The sequence below is a fragment of the Molothrus aeneus genome, chromosome 2 (assembly GCF_037042795.1).
Source record: "Molothrus aeneus isolate 106 chromosome 2, BPBGC_Maene_1.0, whole genome shotgun sequence".
In the NCBI taxonomy this organism is placed as follows: Eukaryota; Metazoa; Chordata; class Aves; order Passeriformes; family Icteridae; genus Molothrus; species Molothrus aeneus.
In genome coordinates, this window is record NC_089647.1 from 47156637 (window position 1) to 47183931 (window position 27295).

Sequence of the window (27295 nt, forward strand, 5' to 3'; positions counted from 1 at the left end):
GTTGCGTTTCAAAATATATTTAATCCTAAATCAAGAATCTCTTATCCATGACCCAGTGTTGTCCCTTTTGTTGTAATAGCTTTAAAGGTTTTTAACTTCAGCCTTGCCAGTTACATACATTGTAGCATTACATACATTGTAGCCCTCTCATGACAGCTGTTTGAGTGAGCTATTAAGCTTTTATGTAGAACTGAAAGTATTGCTGTAAGAGTGGAATTAAAGGTCTAGGTTTTTTTCATGTGTCCCTGAGAGGGTTTCTGGAAGTAGAAGCAAGTTCCACTTGGGGTTTAAAGAGATATTTTAAAATCTTTTTGAACATAATCCACAAGACCATTCCCAGGTCTAGGAATTTTAGTATTAAGAAAGAATGCAGAATTATTAAAGTACCTAATAAGCTGCTGCAGTAAGGACATGAAGATATGGTGGTACAAATGCAGAAAAAAATATTTGTGGGTTTACTAAAATCAGATCTTAATTAAGGAAGAGTGAGAGATTTATACTTAAATACATCTTTTAAGGGAGCAAAGCACTGGAAGGGTTTTTGTGTGCCTAAGTGCTTTTATTTATTAAATTCAGGGTTGTAACAGCTATTGCTGGTGTCATACATGTGTATATGTTACATCAATCTTGCAAGGCAGGTAATACAATGTGGCATTTCAGGAAAAAAGTCTGTGGTTCAAAAAATGTTATCTCTTGTCAGATATGAAGAACTTGAAAGAGTGTTTCTAAAACAGGAACTGTCTTTATTCAGCAAGTTTTAATGACTTGGTTAAATGTAATTAGTGTTCTGTTGTAGATAATTTTAGCAGGAATGTTGCTATAAACCTTTTTCCACAACTGCAAACCTCCCTTGTGCTTTACAGTGGGCCTATAGCTACTACAAATTCCCTATCAGTTTGGTCCAAAGCCTCTAGCTTCTGTCCTGTTAATTTTATAGTGCTTTTATATGCAAAACATTGCAGCATTTTGGAAACATTAAGATAATAGTATGACTCACTTTAGTGGTGGTCTTATTTGGTTTTATTTTTAAATTTGTTTCATTTAAGAATTGGAGCTTCTAAAATTTTCTGTCACTTAAGACTTGTAGAGATTAGAGGCTTGTGCTATGCAGTACAAGCTGTTTAATTTGTTGGGTTTTTTTCCTTGGGGAGGTTAAAGAGGGGACCAATAAATTGAACATGCAAGTGCAAACCTACTCACATTTTTGTTTTCTACAGCTGTCCTCATCTGTGAGTTGATAATCGTTATTAAATATCAGAGTTGGCTGCTGGTTTATAATAAAGCAAAACCAAACTGTTATGAAGCAAGCTTGGGATTCAGTAGGCTTTTTACTGCTCAAGGCTCAGGCCAGAAAAGCTGAGGGATTACATTGCCAGGTCTGGGACAAGTTAAAGATGCTGGCATGGATTTTTAGGAGGTCTGCCATCTTACCTGCACTCTTCAAGAAAACAGGGAGCCATCCACCAATCGGACACTGGTACTTTACAGCTCCCCACTTCAGGGTATTGAGCTGGTTGGTCTTTCCTAGTGTTGGCTGAAAGATGAATGCTGTTCCATCTAAGCAAAATTACCTTAAGACAAGTAATTTACTAGAGTTTCTTATTAGGGCAGTGTATAAGCAGAAGCAGAGGTGGTTTTGTTCAATGATTAGTATACTTTGTAATAATCTTGGGTGAGATCTAGCTGTATTCAGAGCCAGGAAGTTGCATTGTTCATTATGTCTGTAAGGAAGCTAATCCTAGGGGTTAGCCAGGCTGGGAAGCAAATAGTATGTGTAAGAGGCCTGTCTGAGAATTTATGCTGTTTGAGAAATGGGAGTCAAGCAGGACTGATGTAAAAAGCTTTTGAGGTAAAAAGGAAGGGTTACATTTTCTCAGTGCTACAGGGGGTTGGGCTGTGGACTGGGCTTCCTGCCCCAGCCCATTCTTCCTTTTTTGTACAAGCCTCATTTCTGTAAAGCAGGTGCTGCACAGAGCAACCCATTGAGGCAGCTGAGTGGGGTGTGCTGGGCACTGGAGCTGGGGCAGATCTGGCCTGGGTAAGGGGAGGAAGGCACTTCCAGTTCTGCTGCTCTGGCAGCTGCAACACAAGCCCCCACCATGACTTCTTACAGGTGGCAGTGCTGTCCCTACTCTGTAACTCCCCAACTCCTCTTGGTGCCAATGTTCTGGGCAGCATCCTTTCCTCTCCTCAGGCGCAGGAGGGAAGCAAAAGCACATCTGCTCTGCTGTTTGTGTTATGACCATAAAAAATAGATGATACCGTGGTGCTGCTCCTGTTTACACCAACAATCCTCTATCAGTCATGCCATTGGCCATTTGTCAAAAAACCCCAAAATTTAAAAGCAGAACAACTACAAATGCAACAGAGTTTTAAAAAACCAAACTTTATTATTATTATGTCAAAATAATTTGTATTTATATGCAAATAAAGAAATTATTATAAATTTAATAGATTTTGCTTTAATAATCTGATGCATATTAGTACTTGGTTCCTCAGCTTCCACTGTGCAAGGATTTTTAAAAACACAGTTCATATCCTCCATGTGTTTTGGCTTAAATTTATAGCCTGTTCTAAATGCTCCATCTACCAGAAACACTCAGCAAACAGCAAGTACTTTGTGCAGTTAAATCATATCAAAGCCATTCCTGAGGTGTACGTGCTTGTTGGACTGACACAGCACCACTGTGCAAGTGGCTCACTTTGTTGTGAGCTCCCAAGTACTAGGAGAGGTGTGCACTGAAGAGCAAGTGAAGGTACATGTCCCTTCTGCATCTGCTTTTTTATTTCCAGGCAGTTGTGTGTGAAATAGTTAATTTCATAAAGCTTTACATAACTGCATAATGAAGAGGCAAGGAAGACAATGTAATGTTTGTGCTAAAATCCTTTACATCAGTGTTTTCTTAATCTCTCTACAAGTACTCATTATGTTTTGGACCCACTGGTTATTGTAGCACTCAGCTCATGTTTCCAATAATTTGGCAGTAGCTTGGGCACCTCAAAGGCATTAAGCAGTTTTATTTTCTGGCTCTCGTCTAAACTACCGAGAGAAAGCTAATGATCTTTAATTGCCAGCATCATTCTTGGGAGTTCAGGACAGAAGTGTAAGAGGTGTTAGCACATTCCCTCTGGCCTGGATAAATGGCCCTGTTTTCACCTGTGATGGGCAGATAGTGGTATCCTGAATATTGTAAGCTCTCCCTTTAAATTATTTGAACCTTCTTCCAGGCTTCTCTGTGATCATGACACATAACTTGGAAAGAATGCAATCATTCAGTTATAAAGGATCTATAAAAGTATCATCATGATTTGGCATTACTATTTTTTGGTGGAGTACCACTGGGAAGTTCTGCAGGAGTCTTTCTGTTCATAGGATGGGTATCAGTGGCTGTAAGCAGCTCATTGTTTATACAGTACATGCTATGTCTGTCTGCATTTTCATCCTAAGCTGTGTGCATGTGAAGTCATTGTAGTTGCTTTCCTACAGGTTTTATTCTCAAAATGGCAGCCACTTTACATTGTTTTGTTTTTTCTACCTAATCTGTTTTGGGGGAAAAGAGTCACACACAACTTTGAGAGATCAGAACAGTATTGGCTGTCAAACTCTTAACAAAATCAACAGATGGGAGTGGTCCTTAACATGATGTTATATTCACATTTCTGCTGTGCTGTGCGTTCTAGAATCTAATACTCAGGATAATTTCTACTTAAAGATCTTAAGGGAAAAGGTGAGGAGTCAGTGCTGAAACTGATTCCTAGGTTTGGCAGTCTCACCAGTTTGCACTGGGGCCCTGGGCACGTCACTTGCACTCTGTTAATTTCTCTCTATCCAACAAAGAGAATAGTATCTATTATGGATGAATGTTTTGAATAGCATTTGTAAAGTGCTTTGAAGATTAGAAGTGCTGTTCAAATGTTCATAAATTATGCTGCATTTGTTGCAAGATAATTAGATTATTAATTCTGATTTTGTCACCTCATTTCAGGGTTGTTAAAAAAACGAAGATCTACAGATAGGAAATGCTATCACAGCTTTTCAGTAAAAGAAACCTTTAAGCTAAGTACCAACTTAACTAGAAAACAAGAAATATCTCTGGGACAAAACAGAGATGTCTGTACGCATTCCTTAATATATGGAAACTGATAAATATGCAATATGGTCTCTGCAAAATGTAGGTTTAGGCTGAACTTCACACTCTGCAAGATTTCTCAGCAAGAAATTTTCTGACAGTTCTGTGTGAAAATCCATTTCAAGAGCTAAGTCACAGGCAAGGTCCACACATCTTATGTTAAATTTACACAAACACACTGCTAGCTGCAGAACAGTAAGTGTACTTATGGCAGGTGTAAGTACTGCCTCCAGTTTGCTTTCTGAAAAAAACTATTTCTTAGTTTAGTAATTTTAGACAGTTTGGGGGCTTCACTGTTAAGACAGGCCTTTCAAGATGTACGCAGTGGACCACATCCTCAGCTGGCACAAGCTGCAATGGCTTCAGCAGAATTGCCAGCGTCCTCTGGGTTGCTAAGCTTGTCTTTGTCACCCAACTTAAAGTGATACAAGATGTATCACAATCCACAGCTAACATTCTCAAACTTGAGAAAGGGTAAGTGGAAAAAGTACCATCCTACCTAATTTTTTCCTTCATGCTGAAGCAGCATTAATCTCAATTGTCAGTCTATTTCCATAGTTAATAGCTCACTTTAGTCAAGTGCTAAAAAGATATTGGGTATTGAGTGGTACCAATTTAGTGCTTATTGCTGCAGGGCCACTTGGAGATTGTGTTTTGTTATCTCTGTGGTTTCTGTGTGACATAACTATCTCTGCCACTGCATGTCAGATTAGAAATCCTGGGTATGTGGATCCTTTGTTTAACTATCAGCACTCTCTAAGCTGGATACTTCTTCAGGTACCAGCAGAGCCAAGTCCTCCCCATTCCAGCTTGTGCACAGAAGCCAGCTGTAAGACAAAGATAAAACACGTATCTTTAGCTGAGATAGTTCAGTATAGCGTGCTGATTCAGCACCAACAAACACACAGGATACCCCTCTGCAGCCATTCTCTGTGGCACAAATGTGTCTTAGTGAACAAAAGCAGTGACACTATTTGCTCTAATTACACAAGTCAGACAATATCATTACTGCTGCCTTTGAGCACAGTACTAAACTACTCTGCATGTTACAGACTGGAACAACTACCTTTCTGCTCTCCAACTGCAACACTGAATGACACTCTAAAAAGAAAGGTGCAGAGAAAGGGTGTTCAAAGGGTCAGATATCTGAAACTAATGACAGAAGGTAAAGAAATATAACTTTCAGAAATTTATGGTGATGATGTGCTACAGTACTGATTGCAATATGGAGTGGTTGATGGTAAACATGTTTCCTTTTCTGCAGTAGAGCTTGCTTTCTTAATAGACACTTTCTCTACTTACACTGAACTAAACTAAAGATAATACTTAAGAGAACAAGTACTTACTGTGCCTTTGTTAATGTAACTGAATTTCTCAATAATTTCATTACTTTACCGGAAAGTATTCTTCTCACAGGCAAGACCCCTTTGCTTCAATTCCCTCAGGTCTTAAGACCCATCACTACTTTAAATCACCATTAGTATAGTCTACTCCTACTTCATTGTAATTATTTACACAGTCTTTACATCTTCTGTAAAGACTGTGTAAATAATTATAATGAAACACAAATAGACTTGAAATTATGTGAAATGTTCTAAATCTACAGCATTATCACTGCCTATTTGAATCTTAAAATGCAGCTGATGCAGAGATAAAAGGAGACTGAGGTAAAGTCTTAGGAAAAAATATGCAAGTCTCCAGCCAGAGTGCCACCCTCTTAAGAAAAAACATTTTTTTCCCCCAACTGTAAATCTATCTAATGAAAAGTGATTCCTCTGCCATTTAGATTTTTGTTTCAGCATCCTAAAAAGAAGTAATTTATACTGGAAATAATGTAAAGTGATCTTTGCTTTATGAGTACTCATGAATGGTATTTCACTGTCCATATTACTAGATGGTCACTAGGTATGATTAGACACAACTGCTATGGAGGCCTTTATTTAAAACATGTTAAGAAATTTATTCTTTTGGGCTTTAAAATCTTTTACAGATTTTAATGGCACTGGGTCACAAGGTACCTATGACCAAAGACCAGGACAGACAGCTTTCCATTAAACCCAGTGGGTGACTGTCATGTTTTTAACCCTCATTAGCATCAAGAGAAGAGCTCAGATTGCAAAATTAGGTTCATGCCTTTCATGTGATCAGTGGGGAAGGCTTTCCTGGAAGAAAGACCAGGTAAAGGTCTCAAACCAAGGGAAGTCACACGTGCAGTCAAGGGTATGGTGTATCCCATTCAGGTTATCTTCAGTTTGGGGGAAATTCATAGCACAGAGTTGGGGGAAGGTGGCTGATCAGGGAAAAGGTGTGAAGCTAGAGCCACTACAGCACACTAGCAGATGGGAAAGTTTGAGGACTACCACACTAAACTATTCAGCTTCAATTCATGTCAAAATAGATATTACTGGCAAAGCCAGTCAGAAGAACCCTCCTGATCTGTACTTACCACAGGACAGACAGTGGAATTAGACAAAGGCCTGCTGATAGGAGGAAGCTAAAGCCTGAAAACCATGCAACAGTGGTTGCATAGAGAATATTAAAAACTGAAATTGACATTGTGCCGGTCACAACTTCTAAACAGGCAATACAAGCAAACACAGCACCTGCCAAAAATAAATGGGCAAATTACAAACAAAACAAAACGTCTTCAAAGTACAGACATTTTAAAACATGGTTCAAAAGATATATCTGTTGACAGTATTTTTGCAAGTATACAAGTTTTAAGCACTAGGTGATCATACTTTTCTATGAAAACAGTGGCAACTCCTACAAAATGCTAGTTATTTTAAGTGAACAAAACCCCAACAAATAAACAAAACATTTTGTTGATGGAAACTATTTTTCTTTCCTATTATTTTGTCACCATGCCTACTTTCTTGCATTTGCTTATCACATCAAGTTTAACTTGTTCATCCTCACTAACCATGTTGTGCACATCTCCATTCTTTACCCCTTCCAGTTCTCTTCTTCATTTTACTTTTCCCTTTCTTGTTTCTTCCTTCTCTAACCTTCACTTTTATATGTGGAAAATACTGATTCAACAAGGACTGCTGGTTCAGCTTAAAACCACTGCCTTCTCATTTTTGAAAAGAAACAAACAACATTTTTTGGACTGAACTATCCTTTGGGGTGGCAGTCTATCCCACAAGCATCTTGTTGAACACATTTTCTGGAGCTGCATTCATAGTCACAGAACCATAACCAAAATCGCACTAGGTAAGCAGAAAAGGATGACAAGAGGCAACCTGATTGCTTCATCAAACTACTCAAATAGCCAAAGCCCTGAAGAATGCCAAGAAACTCAATACCAGAGGTGCGTTTTAGCACAGCTAGTACAAAGAGGTCTTTATTTTAGTGTATAAAGATTAATCTTTTAAAAAGTAAAATACAGCAACTCAGAAAAATGTTTCTAGAAAGTATATGTTTCCCAAAATCTAGAAAATACACACTCCCCAAAAGCAAAATATGGAATATTAGAGCCGTATTTTGAGGCCTGACATGCTTTTTTCTGTGTTCTATAAGGAAAGGACTTTGAGAAGTATTATGTTACATTTCTAGGGATATGTTTAGAAGCCACAGGCCTGAAGTTGGGGTCCTGCTCCATAGCTCAGGATACAAGTCTAATTATTTCCAAGTGCTATGAAGATTGACCACCTACTGCTTACCTTTTTAAATTAGTAAGTGAGAAATTGACTAAATAACATATCTTTCTCTGCATGCCAAATCTTGTGAATGTAGAGGCCCTTGTGAAACATTTCTATAAATCTTGGGCATTCTCTGCTTCAAGTTTCCCGTGGTCTTTAATTTAAGAACAGTATTTTGTTTGAAAGTTGAAACTTGCAGTAGTTTTTAACACAGTATTGTTTATATTTAATTCAGAACCAGAAACCATTAATGTCAAGACACAGGCTCATATTATACAGAACTTGAAAGAAAAGGAATCTTAAAGTACCAATATCTGTCTGTTTAAAGGTAATCTTTGCGCATCTCTGTTCTGAAGCACCATATTATTTTATTGTTTAAAAACAATTCTACTTACCCTGTTCACCAGGTAGAACCACTTTTGACAGCATGGATCGGAGAACAGGAATAGGCATAAAGCAGAACAAAGATGGCACTCTCACTGTAAAGCAGCCATGAGACATTGAACTAATTAAAATCCAGGGATTTACAAATATATTGCAACTGCATTAGTCCTATACTTTTGAACAATTAGTTCCCCAAATAGTAAAAGGCAACAGAAAGTCAGACTACAAGTGCACTGAGACACAATTCTCCGAGAACAGAGAAATTTATAAATCAAATATATTTCTATGGCACTAAAACCATAAGCAGGTAATTCCATTGTTTCTTCACACAGTTCATCTTTTAATCAAATCCTAGATCAGGCTGATCACCCATTTATATTTTACCTCTCTGTGACCCTTTCAAGGTGGCACATTCAATATCCAACAACTGCATTCACTACAGATAACACAGCAGTATTTTCATATACATTGTTGACCATGGAATAACTGATTCTGAACTCACCTAAAAACATGAGCAGAGTAGTTTTGGCAAAGGCAGCCATGATCATTCCTCCAATGTAAGAAAACATCCCAATAAAGACAATATAAATGTCTTTGAGACATTTGGAAAATAAGTAAACTCCTAAAAAGCTGGTCAGTGAGACAGAAGTGGATGCAGCTGCTCCATATCCAATGTATACTTCATTCCAGCAGAGTGGCTCATCCAGTTCATACAGTGTAAAAAGTGAACTCCCACCCAGCACAGTAAACAAATAAGTCATAAATGTAAAAAGTAACACAATTATTAAAATTCTCTTTTTATAAGGGGCAGTTTGAAAAAGCATGTACACTCCAGAAAATGTCTCCCTAAAAAGTTCTTTCCAGGATACTGGTGCTTCATGCTGGAATTGAGATACACCTACAGTATCTTCCAGAAAAAATACAATATAGATTATATTAATGACATGGAGCAGAGATGCTATCACAAATGTCCATGCAAAGCCTATTCCTCTTAGAAAGTAGCCAGATGACAGTCCTGCCAATCCAGATACAACTCCAAAAATCAAATCCACTACAGCTATTCGTGTTGTTTTCTGCTTCTCATCGTGACACTCCTCTGCTATGTAAGCAAAGCCTCCTCCAAGGAAAGTTGCTATACTCCCAAACAGTCCAGTAATAAATGCAAATACAAATAGGACAGAGAGTGACAAGGAAAAATATGATATTGCAGTGAAGCTAATACTAGAAATCAAAGCTCCCATTGATGGTAAAACTAAAGACCTTTTGTGTCCCTGGCGATCCCCATTAGCTACAATGACAAAGGCAACTATAAGGCTGGGAATGGCTCTAGTTAAGTCCAACTGCATAATAAAAACAGAGGCTTTTTCTTGAACTTCCTGCAAAGAGAAAATAAAAATAATTGTAAATACTATAATAAATTGGGAAAAAAATTATATAATTATTAGCATGCAATATAATGAATATTACTGTACATGTTTACAGATTATAAATTATACTATTATAAAACATAATACATGCAATGTAGTTTTATAACATTATATGACATTTTGATATACTAGGCTCTAATAAAATACATTGTATATTCAGACTTTTGTAATTTGATCTTCAATATTCCTCAAACATTCCCTGTTACATTTTAACCCAAAACTTAAAGCTGAAGACACAGTCTTACTAGTACTGTTGACAGAGAAGCTTCAATGCAGACAAGAGAACAATCCTTTTGAACATGCACTTACAAGAGCTGTAAGTATCTTTAACTGCAAGTATCTCCTTCAGTACAGGATATGGCAAACGGGCACTGGGCTATTTTAATACTACTCAGAAATCAGTAGTAAGCTAGTAATCGATTAAGGAACACACTCCATGCTCCCTCCTCACAGGAGATCTTTTTTCTTCCCAAATAATTCTGCTGAGGGGGTTACAAGGAAGAATTAATGGACTAGAGCACACTATGTAAGTAAACAGATCACAGTTTGCTCTGACATCCCACTGTACAATCTTACTAATACTATTACAAACAGCAGTAACAACCAAAAAAGTGAAATACAGCTATAAATACTGTACTGACTCACAGGTATGTGAATTAATGGATTTTGCAAACACTGTAAAGCTCTGGGTTCAGGAATTGTCCAAATCAGTGATGTCTCTACAGATACACCACAGCAGGTATTCACATAAGGAACAGCAGCTAGCACTATAAAAATAAACACCCATTATGGGAAAAAAAATCAGACTTCTTTTTAACAGAAGTATAAAAATTAAATGTGACTGAAAACCAACCATGTAACAGAGCATGGATGGCTGCAGAAAAAAAAGAACTACAGAATGTTTAATTAAAAAAAAATTGTTATGAAGCCAGCTGCTAAAGGACACTCAGCAAGCAAATTCTGATCTTGTTTGTAACGCAGAGATGAGAGTACCTAATGAGAGCAGCCACAACAGCCCTTTCAAAGACATCACCTGATCAGACAGCAGGAGAAATAGAAGCAACTTTATTCATACAAACCCTTTATATTAGCTAAGATAAAGTTTCAGATGCAGAGAGTAAAGTCCTGTTGAAAGTCTTCTTGGAATTTTCTGAGGCACAAGACTGACTTGGGCAGGCATTGTGCTCTTCAATCAGCAACAGGTACACTTGTGCAAATCTGCCCACATTCTTAGCCTGTATTCAAGCCATCTATACTCCACATTTCAGGTGTCTCCTCTGCAGCTAACATAATCCTGATGAGTAGCATCCAAAATTATGAAAAAGCCCTAAAACTTACAGGAATATACCTGGGGAATTTTAAAAGCTGCTGAATGCTGTATAAATTCGTATTTATATTTACAGGCAGAGGCCATGAGTTTCTTGTTCAATCTCTTCCTTTGCTTACAAGATACCAGGTTTTATTACAAGAGGAAAATCAACCGATCTTGAGGTTCCCAAGGAAAGTTTTCAAGATCCCCAGCACTCCAAAGTCTTTTGCTCCCTTCCATTATGGTGCCTGACTGCCTTAGCATTCATGACATCCTGGTAACTTGCCAGCAATGCTGTCACCCTGGAAGGGTCGAAAGCATGAAGACTGAACAAACTGAGATGGAAAACGTTATTCTGATCTTTAACTCCTCTGCTGCTGACAAAAAGAACTCTATGTAGTCGCAGACATTGCTGCTTTACTAGGATTGTCTTGTTCAAAGCCATGAGTATCAAACAAATGCTACTATGTTAAAAGTAAAATTAAATGTTAATATGTATCATCTCAGCCCACATAAACTACATAATACAGAGATTATTGCTAGACCATAATGAAGTGTAAAACTGAAAGAATGAAAAACCCAAAACTTGGGTACCCTTTTTTTGGAAGAAGTTGTGCAACACACAAAACATGGCTTCACATCCAGGTAACACACATAAGCATGAACTTGCCGAGATAAAAAACTTGATGTCTACTGAAAAAAAGACTACAGACATAAGTACAGGAAAAATCCATTTAGAGTGTAAGGCATGCAACTGTTCACTCTATGGTTTTATGAAGCCAAAGGAAAGGAATATAGAAAATGATAGGTCAAACCTTCAGCTTCTTTAAAATCACATAACTCCATTAAATAATCAATGGAACTACATATATTTGAAGAGAAAGGTCTAGGTTTTTAATCTGCAAATTCACTCAACTCTGAAAAATGACTCACAGCAGACTGAAATAGGTATTTCAATCACCTATTTCAAAATTAAAAGAACAAAAATGAAGAAGCAAGTAATTTATAAAAGGATTAAATTAAGAGAGAAGGGCACCACCTGAGATTGAACAATATAAGGGACATGATAAACTCACAGGCTGATAAGATAAAATATTACTGAGTAGCAAGGGGAAATTCATGGATTGTATAATGAATCAATGGGATGATAAACAATGTTTAATGATTAATAATACAGCTCTTTCTGAGATATTAAAAAAGGATTATCCAAGGTGGTGATCAGAATGCTTCAGTTTATATTCAAATTACCTTCAAACTCATTTTATTATGACTATTTTTTTCAAATTGTAAAAAATAATTAATCTAAATTTTGTGAAGATGAACCATTTTGAATTATATTTTACTTTTTATGCAGGCTCCAAGTGATTTTTGTCTTCAATTTCCTTTTACATTTTGCTTTGAAATAGGTGAGATTAGTATAAAGCTTCTTCATTCTCAGAACATAAGGACTAACACTAAATTAACTGTTAATAGAGATGTTCTTTTAAACATTAATGCCAAACAGGGCCTTACAGCAACAGTTACAACATCTAATAAACCTAATTCAGATAGATTTAGGTTAGGAAGGTCTTGGAAAATCTGGAACACCTACTTCACACATCCTTGCAAAAGGGTTTGGAATTAAGTTACTGGATCTACTCTTTGGCCCACGCATGGGACTATAACTCAGCACAGAGGCCCATTTTCACTTAAATTAATGCGTGTTTTGAGCACCTACATTGTTACACTGTGGTAACTAGCGTGGTATAAAAATGCAGCAAGGCATCCAGACAAGAGTGTAATTGTTCAAAAGCTCATGCCCTACTGGCAATCGCTGAAATGCAGGGAACGGAAATTTGGCAGGAAAGGGAAACGAAGAAGTTCTGTTGGCCATTATTCAATTGCTGTCTTGAAGGACTCATGTTCTCAAATATCAAATTAACTATAGTTTGTAAGCAAACGACCTGTAAAGTGTGAATATGTCATCAAATCAGAGACGCTATCTAAACTTCAGCTGAAATGAAGCACTCTGCTTCAGTGTTTTGAGAAAAAAAATAAAGTCTTGTATCTTGAACCGTAGGTGATGGCAATTTGAAAGTCAGGTTGAATTTGAGGCAGTTGCAAAATGCAAAGATATATTTGAAACGTCGATTTCTTGATGGGCTCTGCAATTAGAATTGTATGCTTAGAGAAAATTGCCAGACACAGCATCAAATGGGGAGCTAATACTAAAGAACACCCTTTCTGGGAGTAACATACAAGCATTACTCCAACAATAACTGGTGATTACCTCCATGGGTCAGCTCAGAAGCCATGTTGGACCACAATTCGATTGACCTTTTTTTATTTTTTCTACTAAGACCAGCTTCTGTCACATGACAAAGAACATACGCCACACCAAAAGCCCTGAATTATTTCTTTGATCACCTTCACTGGAAGCACGTTCCATTAGCAATCTCCTTTTATATATGACAAATGAGGCAGATAAGCTCAGGCATTCAGTCTTGCACATATGCAGCACATCAGAGATTCAGATATGGGATGTGAGCAAAAATTTTCAAGTACCACCTTTTCAGCAGTGTAAGGGAATGCCAACAGACTCTTTCTATGACCCCAACTTCTGTGTAATTTATACAGTGATCATTTACTTTTCTGACCCTACAGTGGTTTCATCTTTCACTTTATCCAACCCAATTGCCAGTTGTTGTTGATAAGTATGGTTCTGTAGCACCTCTTCTGAAAATATGTTCCCTCTGCTGTTCCCATGTTAGACACAGAAATCATGTGGCCACCGAGTGTGCCAGAGCAGTGTATTGCTTCAGGAAAAAATCCCCAACATTCAAAAAACAACAACCCCAAAACAAGAGATGAGCTTTCTGCTGAATCAGTGCCCCACTCAAATCCAAACCATAACCTGTTACTGCAGAACTGCAAGACACAACACGTGGGGTGAGAGGGGGAAGGGAAATGGAGAATGACCATCTCTTCTGATGGCAGCTCACAGCTAGCTCTGCTTAAGTGTAGCATTAAAACTGCACTGGAAGTGCAATGGAAGAGGTGCCAGTCAACAACTCACTATCCAGCACACTGAACTACAGAAAAGTGCTAAAAATGTAACTGACCATGGGATCCTGTCATCTTGACGTCCTTGTATTCCAGCAAGGCACACTAGTGCTCTGAATGGCAAACCATCAACCGTATTTAATCATGCAAAGATCAGTTAATTTTTTTTCGACGTTTTAAAACCACAAAAAAATTTATTTTAATTTCTCCTGTTCCTCGTTCTTGTAATTCCTCTGAAACACATGTATTTTAAGCTAGATACTATTTCTCAAAACTACAGTGCATTTGTTGAGCTTCACACGGTTACAAAGAACAGTAGGAGCCACAGAGAGAACGGATGGCTCACAAACACAACACGCACAATGGTGTGGGAGGAGGAGCCTCCACCTCCAGTTGTACCCGCGGTAATGTCAGCCCCATGCTAATTTGGTCCCCATTCTCTCAGGCGTTTTTCAACTCCCGCTATAATACGAATTTGTCTCAGTGTCTTCCTGGAGACAAATCTTTGTCTTTAAAGCACTATTTCTACCTACAGCATAACATTAGAGCGAGAAGACAGTGAAGTGAGAGCAGGTTACAAAACTACGGCTTTCCGCAGATTTACAGGTTAAGGTTATAAAACAGGAGGTTATACTGAGGCAGCACCTCCTGGCTGCGAGTTTATTTACAATTATTATTCCTCCCCCGCTACTTGCCTTCTGTTTGATATAAGCCGGGCTGCTCTTATTCTGCTCGCAGTGACTGGCATTGCTGTCGCTGACGAAAGTGGAGTTGTACTCCTGCTCCCACAGCCGCCGGTAGATGAACTGCTGCACCAGCGGGGTCGTCAGGGAAAACGCAAAAACGTAGAAGAAAATGACGGGCTCCACGCACAGAACCTTCCTCATTTCTGGGTCTGGGCTTCAAACCCTGCGCCAGGAAACAAATCGCGAGCGCTCACGAGGCGAAAGCGAAAGCCCCGAGCGGCAGCGGGCTCGGTGACAGCCCCACGCACGGGGGTCGCGCTCCGCCAGCCCCGTCCCGGAGCGCAGCGCTCCCGGAGCGCCCCCGCCCCGCCCGCCGGGCTGTCCCCTGCGCACCGGGCCCGTCCCGCAGCGCCGTGACACCGGGGGCGGGACGGGGGCGGCCGTGTCCCTCAGCGGAGGAGCGTCCCCCGCCGCGCCGTCACCGCTCCCCGGCCGCCGAGAGGACGAGGCCCGGTGCCGCCATCTCGGCGCTGTCCCTGTCTGGGCCCGCGGGCGGGGCGCTGCGGCGGGCGGGGCCGGGCCCGGCGGCCGAGCGGGGTCCCTGTGCCCGCGGCTGTCACCGCCACCCTGCTTGTCCCCACGCCGGGGACGCTGCTGCCAGAGGTCAGCGCACATCAGCACCTTGGCGATGTCAGCAGCGCTCCCTGGGCCCGCGGCGTGTTCGGGCTGATTACACAACGAGGATCTGCGTTGTCAGCGGCATCGCTGGCCTCGTTTAGCACCGCCACCCCGGCCCGGAGCTCAGCCTGCGCGGCGGCCAGGTGGCCGTGCCTGGCCGAAGGGGAAGCCACGGCGTGCTGCTCCCCCGTGCTGCCGAGCGCTCCGCTCTCAGCTGACAGAGCTTAGGGGTTTTATTATAGCCGCTTCCCTTCCGTGGGCTCTCGGCTTGTCAGCATGTGTAAAACCAACATTTGTTAGCCACCAGCTGGTCTCTCATTAATAGAACCATAAAGCTGTGTAGGTTGGATAAGACCTCTAACATAATGAAGTCTAACCATTAACCCAGCAGTGCCAGGAAGAGACAGACCTCGCTCTCTGGGTCTGGCATAGCGGGTACTGGGTGTCGGGGGAAAGGCCTCCTGTCGCTGTGAACACCTGCTGGGGCACCTGCTGCATATCCACATGAAAGGTTGTGCTGGTGTGGACCCGCAGTTGTGCAGTTCAGATACGGCCTCTGCCCGCCCTGCTGTACACGGCATCCACAGCACAGCGAGCACACAGCTCTGCACTGTCCTCCCAGGACACCACTGAGTAATGACTCTGGCCTTGTCACAGGTGTGGTATACCAAGGAGAGGTGACATAGCTGAGGCATCCTGAAGGATCACCTTTCAGTCTTAAGTACTGGTTCTCCATCACAAGTACTGCAAAAAGTCCCTTTTGCTAAAAGCACATCAGAACTTCAAAGTTTCCCTGATGTATTTGCTCTATTAAAATAAGAAGGGCAGTTTAGAAACTTCATGAAAATTGAGTTCCTTGATAAAGTGATTTGAAGACAGATTGTCCATAACGTGGGTCATATGATCTTGAGTAATGCTTTAACTTGTCCACTGCCATGTGACATGCCATTCAGTCCCAAATTTAGGGACAACACTGGTTTGTCAAGTGTCTCTTAGCACAGGATCAACCCAGCACACAAGCTCAGTGGCCTCGATCGTTTACTTGAGCTTCTTTGGTCTAGCATATAGACTTGCTCACAGAGGCACACAGGCAGACTGATTCAAAAAAAGTGCTACTCTGGCATGAGATCAGCTTGTAGAGAATGATGTCCTTCTCAGCCTGGCCAAGTCCAAAGTCTGACTCATCCTGTGACAGCATTTTGTTTGTCACAAGGTAAAGCCAAAACAATCATGTGAGGCTGTTAGGTGAGAGGGGCTGTTCAGGTCACTCATCCAGCTGTTAACATTTATTTGAGCAGGGTGAAGAAGGGATTTTAAGCCTGTTGGAACTTCCTTTTGTTCCACAGAGGGATATTGTCCAGAGGCCCACTTTCCAGATCCAGCTGTGCTGAAGAACCTGTCACTTACAAAGGAACACAAGTGTCTGAGTCTGGTCCAGGTTGCTGGCCAAACTTGTTTTAACACACAGCTCCTTCAGAACAGCCTTCCCAGGGCCAAAGAGTGGAGCAGTGGATCTGTGTTCTGGAGAGGTCCTCTGCTTCTCTCCTTCCTAGTAACTGTGTATAAGCTTGGGCTTGGGTTTACAGAGCTAAGTGGCTCCATCAAAGTTGTGATCTCACCAGTGCTGAAGGCAAAGCTGCAGCCTGAGCTGCTCACCTGGAAGCACCTTTTTACCTTTGTGCAACAGCTTGAAGCCTGTTTGTGAACATCTCCCAGTGCTGACACAACATATTCCCCTCAGGCGGGTGCACTGCAAGAGACTTGGCCCTCATTTGTTTCCAGTCCCCCTCACTGCAATGGAGCTAAAAGCATTGATTGGACTTTTAAGATCAGACTTAGCTGGGTGATGCTTATTCTTTGAAGTTGAGGATTTCCAAATAACACAACATGGCAAGCTACCTTCCTCTGTCCCCTGCCACCAGTATTCACACTGGCCCAAATTTGAGTGACATGCCCATGAACAGACTTCACAAAGATCACAGGCATGTGGTGGCTGCAGCTCTGCGGTTTGCACTGGTTTGCATTTTATTACATCCTCAACGTGTGAAGAATTGAAGATTCTTTTGATGAAGATATTTTGGAGAAATGCTTTGCTGAAATATTTTGCTGAAAACATCAATAGTGCTTTACTAAATAATATTGACATGCAAAATGTAATTTTAATTGCCTTCTGAGAAGTTAAGTACTTTTTAGAATTGAGTTGGCTTTAAGTTACAGCGCTAACAATCTACTGAGAACCTTAGCCCTCTGCATGTCATTTATGGATTACAGAGTAACATTACTGTACTGTTTGTATTAATGTTCAAGTCATGTTTTCAAGGCTGCCTTGAGAACAATGGTTAACACAAAATTTAAAAAAGGAACCTAAAAAGGGAAGAGAAGCACATTTTTGGCAGATAGTTGTATACAAAAATACAGTTCTGCAGAAATCTTTCATACCCTGTGTCATGCTGATGAGCAGGGCAAACAAAGATGTAAGAAGGAACTTCTCCAAATATTGGAGGAAGGAAAAGAGAGTAATGTAATTCTGCAGAGGCATACCTAACTTTAGATGTAACTGTAGAGGTGTGGGCAACAACATCCAACTGGCTTTGTGTTCCTGAAAATGGGGTGCTCTGAACACCTCTGTCACAGCACCAGCACTACTGCTAACATTAGTCTCCATGCCATATGGCACTTTTTACTCTTCTGAAGTGTTGTGTTGAAAATGTGTGCTTGTTTGAATCCTCAAGCATATGTAAGGCATCGGGGTATATTTATTTTTTCTGAATAAGAAAATCTTAACAGAACTGGGGTTCTTGCTGGCATCTCGTCTCATACGCCACATAACATCAACCATTTCTAAATGGTGTGGTTTATTCAGTAGTTTTGTTTTTCAGTTACCTACCTCTCGTATTTGTGCATTTGCAAGTCCTCCTTGCTCATCTCTGATTATTTCATGCATCAGATTTAGTTATTTCCATTGAAAGCCCCTAACACTGGTGGCTCTTCTGTTTAGATGACTCAGTAGAGAAGAATTTAGCAGCTCCCTTCGGGCTGTGTTCAGGTGTAGCTTGTGCAGCAGAGAGCCCGTTGTGGCTTTGCCCAGTCCTAAACAAAGCTGCGAGAGTTACTAGATCTGCTGTGACTGGCTTTCAGACTACTTGAGGATTTGAAATTTATTTAATGCAGCTTCTTGGTTCTGTTTGAGGTGATTTGGTCGTTTGTTTTCCTTCCTGTTTTGCTTTCAATCACATTTATGTACTGGGCATGTGATAGCTCTTCACTGTAGATAGTTGATGTAAGTTGTTTTCGTCTGGCTACATTGCTTCATACAGAATTTCTAGTGAGCCATTTCACAGCTCCAGTCTTGCACCTTGGATGTGCTTTGGAAAATAACTGGTGGCACTGGTAGTGCCGTCCTGCCTGCCCCTCCCTGTCCCCTCCCTCGGCAGCGGTGGCTTGGCTGGCGATGATCAGCAGCAGCGCGCAGGAGATATCCGCGGCTGCCGTGACTCAGCAAAGCGCTCCTCTCCTCGGTCTGCAGTTCACTTCACCCTTTGCAGAAGTGGACAGAGGCATCCTTCTGCCTAGACACGTCTTTTAATCTGAAACAGCAGGTTTCTTTCCTTCGTTAAATTTTCGTTTGTTTAATGTAAACAGTTCCTTAACGAGGAACTGAAAGTAAGCAGCTGAGGCAGAGCTGGAGTGGCTGCCTCTGAGTCACATGCTGCTCTGTTGCAGGAGGCTATTAAATTTCGTCTGTTCTTAAAATCTTGCTAGAGCAAAGTTCTTTCCCCGTTTGTTAAATGAAAGTGCTTTTCATTCCTAGTAAGTTGTTGGGACTATGGGGTGCATTCCCTTTTCAGAGATAAGGACTCATCATCCACCATTGCCCTCCTGAGAAGAAGCAGTTTTTTGAGGAGCTTCACAAAGATCAGTAAGAAGAATACAGTGTGTTTAGGATACAAGTGTTTAAGCTGAGTATCCTCAGGAAGATGGTGACAGATGATGAGCTGTTCTCACCTTTCAAAGTCAGTGAGAGATTTGCTGCTGTTCTCCCAGAGGACCATGCATCAGGCTTGAGCCTGAGCAGTCCAGCTGAACTCTTGAGATCAGTGAAAAAGTCTTCATGACTTGAAGGAGTTTGAATTAGGGTGAGACTCTCTGTACCCCAGACAGGGATTTCATGTGCTTTTTCCAGTTTTAGATTCTCAGGGGAAAAAGGAAATGGTTTCAAAGGTGAACCTGCAAAAGGTTTCAGAGGAAGCAGGACTTCAGCTGCTTAGCTGTGGTTTAGGTGGTAATGGCATTTTTCCTCCACCAATTGGCCACTAAAACTATTCTTGACATTTAAAGCAGCAGGGGACCTGGTTACCAGTCCTTATTCCTATCCATCCAAAAATACCCAAATATACCCTTACCCAGATTTTCCAAACATCTGCCCAGATCTGTTCAGAAAGATCTACAAAGTGATGTTCAATATGTCCTGTAGCTTGAGCTGAAATAATTCCTTCCCTGGCATGATTCTGCTGTATATTTGTGCACATAAATATCACTGGGTATTTATCCCAATTATGCTTTTTTTTTTTTTTTTTTTAAATAATAGTTGCAGTAGGTCTCCTGATGGTCTCTTAGGTGTCATAGAACAGCAGCAGAAAATTTCCTGGGTTATTTCCTGGGTTCTTTCAGATTATGAAAAAACCTGAAGCAGATTTGTCACTTGTTTTCAGACAAGTGTCTTGCAAGATCTCTTATACAGGCAGATGGGGCGATATTGCTGAAAATATTATGGCACTTCAGCTTTAGGCATCATCATAAAAAAAATCTTCTAGAATAGTGTTGAATGCTAATTATTGCTCCTACAAGGAAAGCAATAATAAAGCAGCTCCACTGCTTTGGAAGTTGGAGCACATAAAGGGGAGGTATTGAGTTTAGCCAATTGAATGATAAGTGTGAAGACTCAGGTTAAGCACTTTAAACAGGTCCTTCAGGGACCTATTAAACTCAATAACCTCACCATGGCAGATGACATTCCTGGTTCAAGAAGTTCCTGAACTGATTCCTGGAACTGGGGAAGGTATCCTGAGAACAGTCAGCAGAGGTACTTGTTCTTTAACCTGTTTTCTGAGCATCTGTTATTTGCCCCTGCCAGAGGAGGGAATTTGAAGTAGGTGGACTTTTGTCAACTCAATGTGGCCATACTTATTTCAGTAGGACAGCAGTGCTGATAGAAGTATAGAGCTAGCAGTTTGAAAAGATTTCATAAAAACTGGGAGCATAAAAATGGGAGCATACAAGGCAAAGGCTGTACAAATTAACAAAAAGGAGAAGCTGCTCAAATAAATTTACATGAAGATACAAACTTTGGGCTATAACATGTACAGTTAGTTACAGGCAGTTTTGCCCTGAATTATTCAGCAGTATAAATGTATGAGTTTGCATAACATCCTGGAAAAACTTTTTATTTTTTGCATGGGCCAGTTGTTTTTTCTATGAGAAGGTACAAGTAATTTTCAGATAGCTTTGCAAGTGAGCTGAGCCTTATCAGGAGTTTTAAGTTTGCTGAGCTTTAAGCTTACCTCACTGCTGTGAACAGCAAGTTTTGTCTTCTGTCTATTTCAAAAATTAGGTTTGTCCTGGGGAAATAGGAAACCAGTTATCAAGGGGTTTTGTATAACAAAGTTGATAGTGACAGTGTGCCTTACAGACACTGAACCTCCTGTTCATAACTATGCTGTCTGCTTTCCCTGAGTGTGTTCATATGGCATGTCCATGTCTGCTAAAACTGCTTAATGGGGAAAAGAACAGCTAATAAAGCACTTAGGGCCTTAATTGCAAAATTAATTTGGCAAACAGAAAAAGAACTGCCTGACTCTCAGAGATCTTTTTTCCTTTTCTTTTCTTCTCTGCTGCTGATTCTTGTTGACTGTGTTGTGATGGTTTTCCTCTTTGCCACTTCAAACTCCCTGGTACCCTGTGCCCTCCTTTTGGTGCATCTTATGCCCAGCTTCCTTCATCCCCTCAACCTCTTTGGCTGAGGCCTTGTGATGGAGGAGGGAGCTCCTTGGGAGCTTTTGTCTCCCTGGCATGCCTGAGGCCTGGGAATACCTACTGTTATTTCCATGCCTTATTCCCCAGCACTGACACCTCAAAGAAGCAGATGGGCCTCCATAATTGTTTTCAGCTCTTTGCAGATGTCAGGTGAGTGAAGCTTGGAAGCATGGAAAAGAGCTGGAAACCAAAAAGCCATGCTGTCACCAGCAGATCAAGCTGCTCTCCATGAAACCAGGCAGTGTCCCTAGCTCCTCTATAATTTTATACTGTTTTACTCTCTGCCTGTCCTGCTCCACCCACACCCATTTCAACACTGGCAATCCAGTCTCTGAGTTGAAGTGATTATGCCTTCTCACACCTTTTTGAACTTGGATAAGCTCTGTTTATTCTATATTGATAAGAAAACCCTTTATAAGTATATTTATAAGTATATTTTGAGCCTGAACTTGCATACATTCTCCAGGGAAATCTTGAGAAAAGTTCCTCTTTCAAAACGAAACATTTCTGTTATTTTTGAAACAAATCTACATTAACGAAGACATCACTAAGTATCTTCAGTATTCAAAAAGATTAATAAAATTGATTTACAATATAACATACTGTATTGAAGTGTAAATAATGTTTACCTGGGAAAAGCCAGACATGTGAATCAGTGAGTACTTGAAATCCCCTCTTTTCCCCCTCTTCTTTTGTTCTAAACTTTCTAAAGACTGGACTGACATTACAATACTGTTGTTTTTTAAAAACCCCTGAAAACATTTTGAGAGATAAATGAATATACACTCATTTAGAAATATCACAGCTTGAAGTTTGTCCTTTCTATTTCAGATGTCCTGACTGTGCTTTTGTTTAGTTTTTACAAGAATGAACTGGTAGAGATTCCCCCCCCAACTTTGTTGCTTGTCTTTTTGTTTCTTGAGGGGCTGGCACTCCTCTGGGGTTCCAGAAGAGCTCTGTCAGTGCAGGAGGTACCAGCCTCATGTCTACAACCTACCCACCTGTAAGCTTGACTTCATGAGATACTGACAGATGAGCTGTGTTTCTTTGGCCTAGTTTTTTGGCATGTTCAGGAAGATATCAACAACAAATATAACTACTTAAAAATCATTACTTATTTACATGTGAATCAATGAGAGATTGATTTGTGATATCTCCACGCTCAGCTATTTATTTTTATTTTCTGAATAAGAGTAACACTTCTGACAGTCACTCAGGCCTTAGTTTAATAAAAGAGGAAATCAAATTTTAGCATGCCTCATCCCAATCCAAACCACTAATGCTACTTTACATTGATAAGATTTATGGCAGATCAGATAGTGTCTGACCAAACCACTCCAATGCTTTGCCTACATGATGGCCACAGGCCACATTCCTTTGCCCTGTAAGTTAAACACTGCTTTTTTTCATTATGTGACAGCAAGCCTTGTGGTTAAAGGTACTGAAACTTTTCATTAAACTGAACCTTCACTGGCTATTACACTGAGGTCCTCTCTGGAAATTGTTCCTTTTTGCTGTGAGCAAATTCAGCTCATGTTTGCAGGAGATCTGACATGTTTGCTGTGGCAGTGTCATTTGCACTTTTCATTTATTTTGGTTATATGCAAAGCACGGACAATGCTGTATGCTGTTTGTCAACTGCTTGTCACAGCCTGGGTGAAGAGAGGTAAAAAAGTGGTTAAGATGGGGCTGGGTTGTCTGGGGGGTTCCATTTTTTCTTCTCCCCATGCTGTTCCTTGGTGTGTGGTATAGACTAGGTACCTCATTTTGGGATGACTGGGTGGAGGTGAGATTCATCCTCATTCTTGCATCTTCTGAAGAAAATTTGGTACCAGTATTTTAACTAATTTGCAGTATATCTGTTTCTTCTTTCTTAGTAATATTGGTACTATTTACCTGTCTTTGAAAAGCTGCTGAAATTAATGTAGCCTCAAGCATTCTTTAATTGAGGGTAGCAAAGTACATATTTTCAATAAGTAAGAATCCTGAAATTACTGGTTAAAGACTGATTTAATTCTCCATCCTAGTGCAATTCTTCAGTCTAACTCAAATACGATTTCACAGTTCATTCATGCTGAACTAAACATAAAATATTTTATACTTTTTTTGTGAAATCACCTCAGACTCTTACACACCCATGATACTAATTACCCATTTAATGAGCACAACTGAAGAAATGGGTGTACTTATAGAGTTCAGGGAACACTGTATGAGAGAGGAAATTATACTATTCCTAGAATTTCAAGAGTGGATTTTTTTCCTAGTAGAAAATTCAGCCCAATTTCAGAAGTGGATGATGTGAAATCACATAGTAAATGGTGGAAATTTATAATAAAATCTAAAGAATCACGCCTACTACCATATAGGAGAGGGAAGTTCTGAATTTTCTTTTTTTGATTGCATCCATTTCAGTGGCCAGATTTCTTGCAAGAAGCAGGTTTTAAGAGGCTGTAGGGAGGGTCAAAATGCTGAGGATAGCTCCAGCAAATTTAAGGGGAAGCATGTGAGATTGAGGTTCCTCTGCTGGCTCCCCTCTCCTCTGCTCCCACACCAATCTTCTAATGAATGATGAAAGGCTGTTGAATAGTAACACTATTTTTTAGCAGCATATGGGACAAAAAAGATTGTTAAAATGCAGTAAAAATTCTCTCCAAAGATGAATTTACGTTAGAAAAAAAAATATGATCAAGGTGGAATTTCTAGATCTGTAAGTCCTATCAAAAAATAAAAAAGAAAAAAAAAAAGGAGAGACTTTGTGATATTTCATGGATATTAGCAATAATACCTGTGCAACAACCATATCATCACTGCACATAATGGAAGGAACACAATGGATGCAGATTAGGACACAAGTATAGCCATTATAATACAGGAGTGTGTTCTGTAGTGATAAAGAAATATAGAAAGATAAAGTGAGTAGCTGTTGCTTGTTGATGATATATTGTTCCTTCCCCTTTGTAATGGACATAGTGTAGAAATATCTCAGCAGAATGATGAGGCTGCAGGTAGGAGACAATTGCAATTACTTCAGAAAGGTGAAAAGTAACAGATGCTTTTAAAACTCTGGGGAGCACATCTGATGGAGGCAGCTGCAGCATTGTCATATTAATGTCTATCAGTAAGACAATCCTCTGTATGATAAGTCATGAGAAAATAAGCTGTCATCCTCAGTGTTGTGACCCTGCCAGTACCATCAGAGCAAGCCTGTCTCAACTGATGAGTCCCATCAGCTAGACAACAAAACTGAAATCAAGTAATTGTAAAAATAGTTGTTCCCTAAAGTAATTTTTTTCCCTGAATATCAACCATTCCTTCAGCTAGCAAAAACTGACAGTCTTTATTTTCTGGTTGTACTTGTAATTTCTCATTTTCCAGAGTATTGTCTAGAGAATTTTTCCCTGAAGATGAAAGTTCGTACAATGTTAAATGTGATCAAATTTGCTCCAATTTGCATGAGAGCAGTAACAAATCATAGCTTTCACCCATGACTGCACTGTACATTTCTGCACAATAAATCTTCCTCTCTCATGCGTTTTTCATGCTGATGAACCTTCCTGAATGCTATGCAATATCACACAATCTGTAAAATGGCTACTAGGGAGCCCTGGTTATCATTCCAGTAATTTCCTGTGTGAGACTGGGGTGGGAATATCTGGCAATATTTGATTTTGCACCTATCACAATATCCTATCTTGCCTATCCTCTTGAGGCTGTTGTTATTGTCTGGAGTCATCTGCAGGCAGTCTGGTACTGCTTGCAAGTAGACAGCTCTGGGAATTTTCTTGCCTTTCACGCTTTGAAGATTTGCTTGAGAAAGCTCTGCTTTCATCCGTTTCCCCCCCTTAAAGCTGTTGTCAGCTATCCTTTGCAGTCCTTTGGTTTGATGGTAAAGTGCAAAGGAATGCTGGAGTCTTATCTTCCCTTGGCTGGAATGCAGTCCTAACAAGCTGGAAGCGATGTATTCCCATTAAAATCTCATTGTATCCTCTTTTGCCTGGCTTTGCTGATGCTTAGTACTACCAAGGTAGTGGTACTGTGCAGGATTCCTCACAGAACTCTGTGTATCTTTCTAACCCTGACCTTGAGCACTTCTCTAGTGGAAGATGCTATGAAGTGATGCCCATCTGCTGAGCACCTTAAACAGGGTAAGGTGGATAGTACCAAAATATCTGTGTGTAGGAAGAAGAGTTTCTTCACCTTTTGATCCACATATCTTTTGTGCCCTCTGTGCATCTTCTGGATCCAGCTGCAGCCTCTGCACTGGAGATTAATGATACAAAGGTAAGGAAACTACAAACCAGGCCTTGCAGGGCCCACAAAACAAGGCACAAGGCCAGCATCAGGGATACCATGATAATCCTACTATTATCTGCACCTAGTCATTGGGTATTTGTTGGCCATCGCTGCCTCACATCTCCCTGTGATTTACAGGAGCCTGTCCCTTTCTGTTGTATGTGTACAGGGAATGTATTCACAGATATCTGAGTGCAGCAATACATACTGCTCATTAATGCCACTAACCATTTTCTTCCCAAAAAATCCCTGCCTACTTTCAGTAGGAGAAAAGTAGCTACAAATCAGGGCTGGCATTGCCAAATGATCCGAGATCTGCTCTCAGCTTTGCCAAACTTTTGCTGTTAAATAGTGGGAAAACCAGGTAGGTTAGTAGTTTATATTTTAATTTTAAATTATGTTGATAGCTAGTATTTTCCATTGTGACTGTCTGAAGTCAGATGTGTCTGAGAATTACTGGTGTGTGTAGATCCCTTTGACTTGATAGTTGGTGTTCATCACTCCTGTGAATCTAGATGGTTTTACACTTTTCAGTGCAGACATCAGAAGTTTCTTCTGATCACATCCTTTCTATTTCGGGATTTTCCCATGACTAATATGAATGGGGTGACACTCTTCTGATACCAGGTGCAAGTTCAATGTCACCAAATAGATTAAGAACATAAAACTGCCACCAAAACTGCTGGAGAATTATGCAAGGGGAGAATTCCTTTAATGACAAGGCTCAATTAATAGGAGATTTTTAGCTGTCAAGTCATAAAGAGAAAATTATAGTCTCATTTCCTCTATAATTGATAGAGAACAAATTTCCTTGCTTTATGATCTCTCGTTTGTGAGTAATTGTTTTATTTCTGCATACCAAGTCAGTTATTGTGGGATTATCATCTTCTATGATGTGGATTGCAGCCACAGTTTAAAAGTTTCCTTTTAAAGGAAATTATAATGTCCTAATCTATTTTTTTGGCATTATATCATTTATAGACAAAATGAACAGGATCAAACTACAGTTGAAGAATCATGGCATTTTTAGCTAAGGAAATGTTCCTGATGAAAACACAGATTTTATTAGTGATACTACAATTAAATAAGCCATTATCAACTTCCTACAGATCTCCTAAGAGCAGCTCTCTTTCATTCTGGAGCCCAAATTACGGAAGCAATCTTCATAAAGGCCACTTCCCCAGCTATAGCGCCTGCTGTGATACGATTCATGCCTTTTGTCTTCCACTTGGAATTTGGGGATGTTTATGAAGGACTGTTATAAATACTGCATCTAATTCCTCTTTTCACAAGATGCTTTATTCACAAGAAAAAAAAAAAAAAAGAAAGAAAATCGCATCACATGTGTACGTCATATCATTTCCATTCCCACTGCCATCTGGCACTATTCTTGTTGCCTCCTTCATATACATATTGAAAGGATGTGAGACCAGTGCCAGGCAGACTCTCTGGAGCACACGTTTCAGCACTACAGCTGGGAGTTTAATGGGGCACAGGCACTTTTGAGACAGTGAATCTGTGTAAATGGGCATTTGAAGGCTGGAGCTGGAGACTGAACGTGCTTGGAAGCAGAAGTAATGCATAACAATCCCATTCTCCATGCTGTGTATCACTAGTGATCTAACACAAAAGTTATGAAAGTGAACAGATTAAATATCTCAACTGTTCT

General features: G+C 40.2%; 1 protein-coding gene across 2 annotated transcripts; it reads right to left on the minus strand.

Annotated features, from left to right (window-relative positions):
- Window positions 1-2367: 2367 nt before the first annotated feature.
- On the minus strand, window positions 2368-15320 carry SLC46A3 (solute carrier family 46 member 3). 2 transcript variants are annotated; one of them, XM_066544870.1, is made up of 6 exons: window positions 15304-15320; window positions 14632-14845; window positions 8661-9534; window positions 8170-8253; window positions 6577-6733; window positions 2368-4957 (listed from the first exon to the last, which is right to left on the minus strand). In XM_066544870.1, the coding sequence occupies exons 2-6, from the start codon at window positions 14821-14823 to the stop codon at window positions 4870-4872; spliced, it is 1395 nt and encodes a 464-aa protein (XP_066400967.1). In that variant the 5' UTR covers window positions 14824-14845; window positions 15304-15320; the 3' UTR covers window positions 2368-4869. The 2 variants fall into 2 exon arrangements, with proteins under 2 accessions (XP_066400967.1, XP_066400966.1); XM_066544869.1 differs by lacking the exon at window positions 15304-15320 and adding an exon at window positions 15016-15127.
- Window positions 15321-27295: the final 11975 nt, after the last annotated feature.

Excerpts from the sequence above, each read along its gene's own strand:
- SLC46A3 (XM_066544870.1), bottom strand. The coding sequence starts at position 14,823 with ATGAGGAAGGTTCTGTGCGTGGAGCCCGTCATTTTCTTCTACGTTTTT. Across the intron at positions 9,535-14,631 it reads CGGCTTATATCAAACAGAAG|GAAGTTCAAGAAAAAGCCTC; the intron begins GCAAGTAGCGGG and ends TTCTCTTTGCAG. Across the intron at positions 8,254-8,660 it reads TACTCTGCTCATGTTTTTAG|TGAGAGTGCCATCTTTGTTC; the intron begins GTGAGTTCAGAA and ends GCTGCTTTACAG.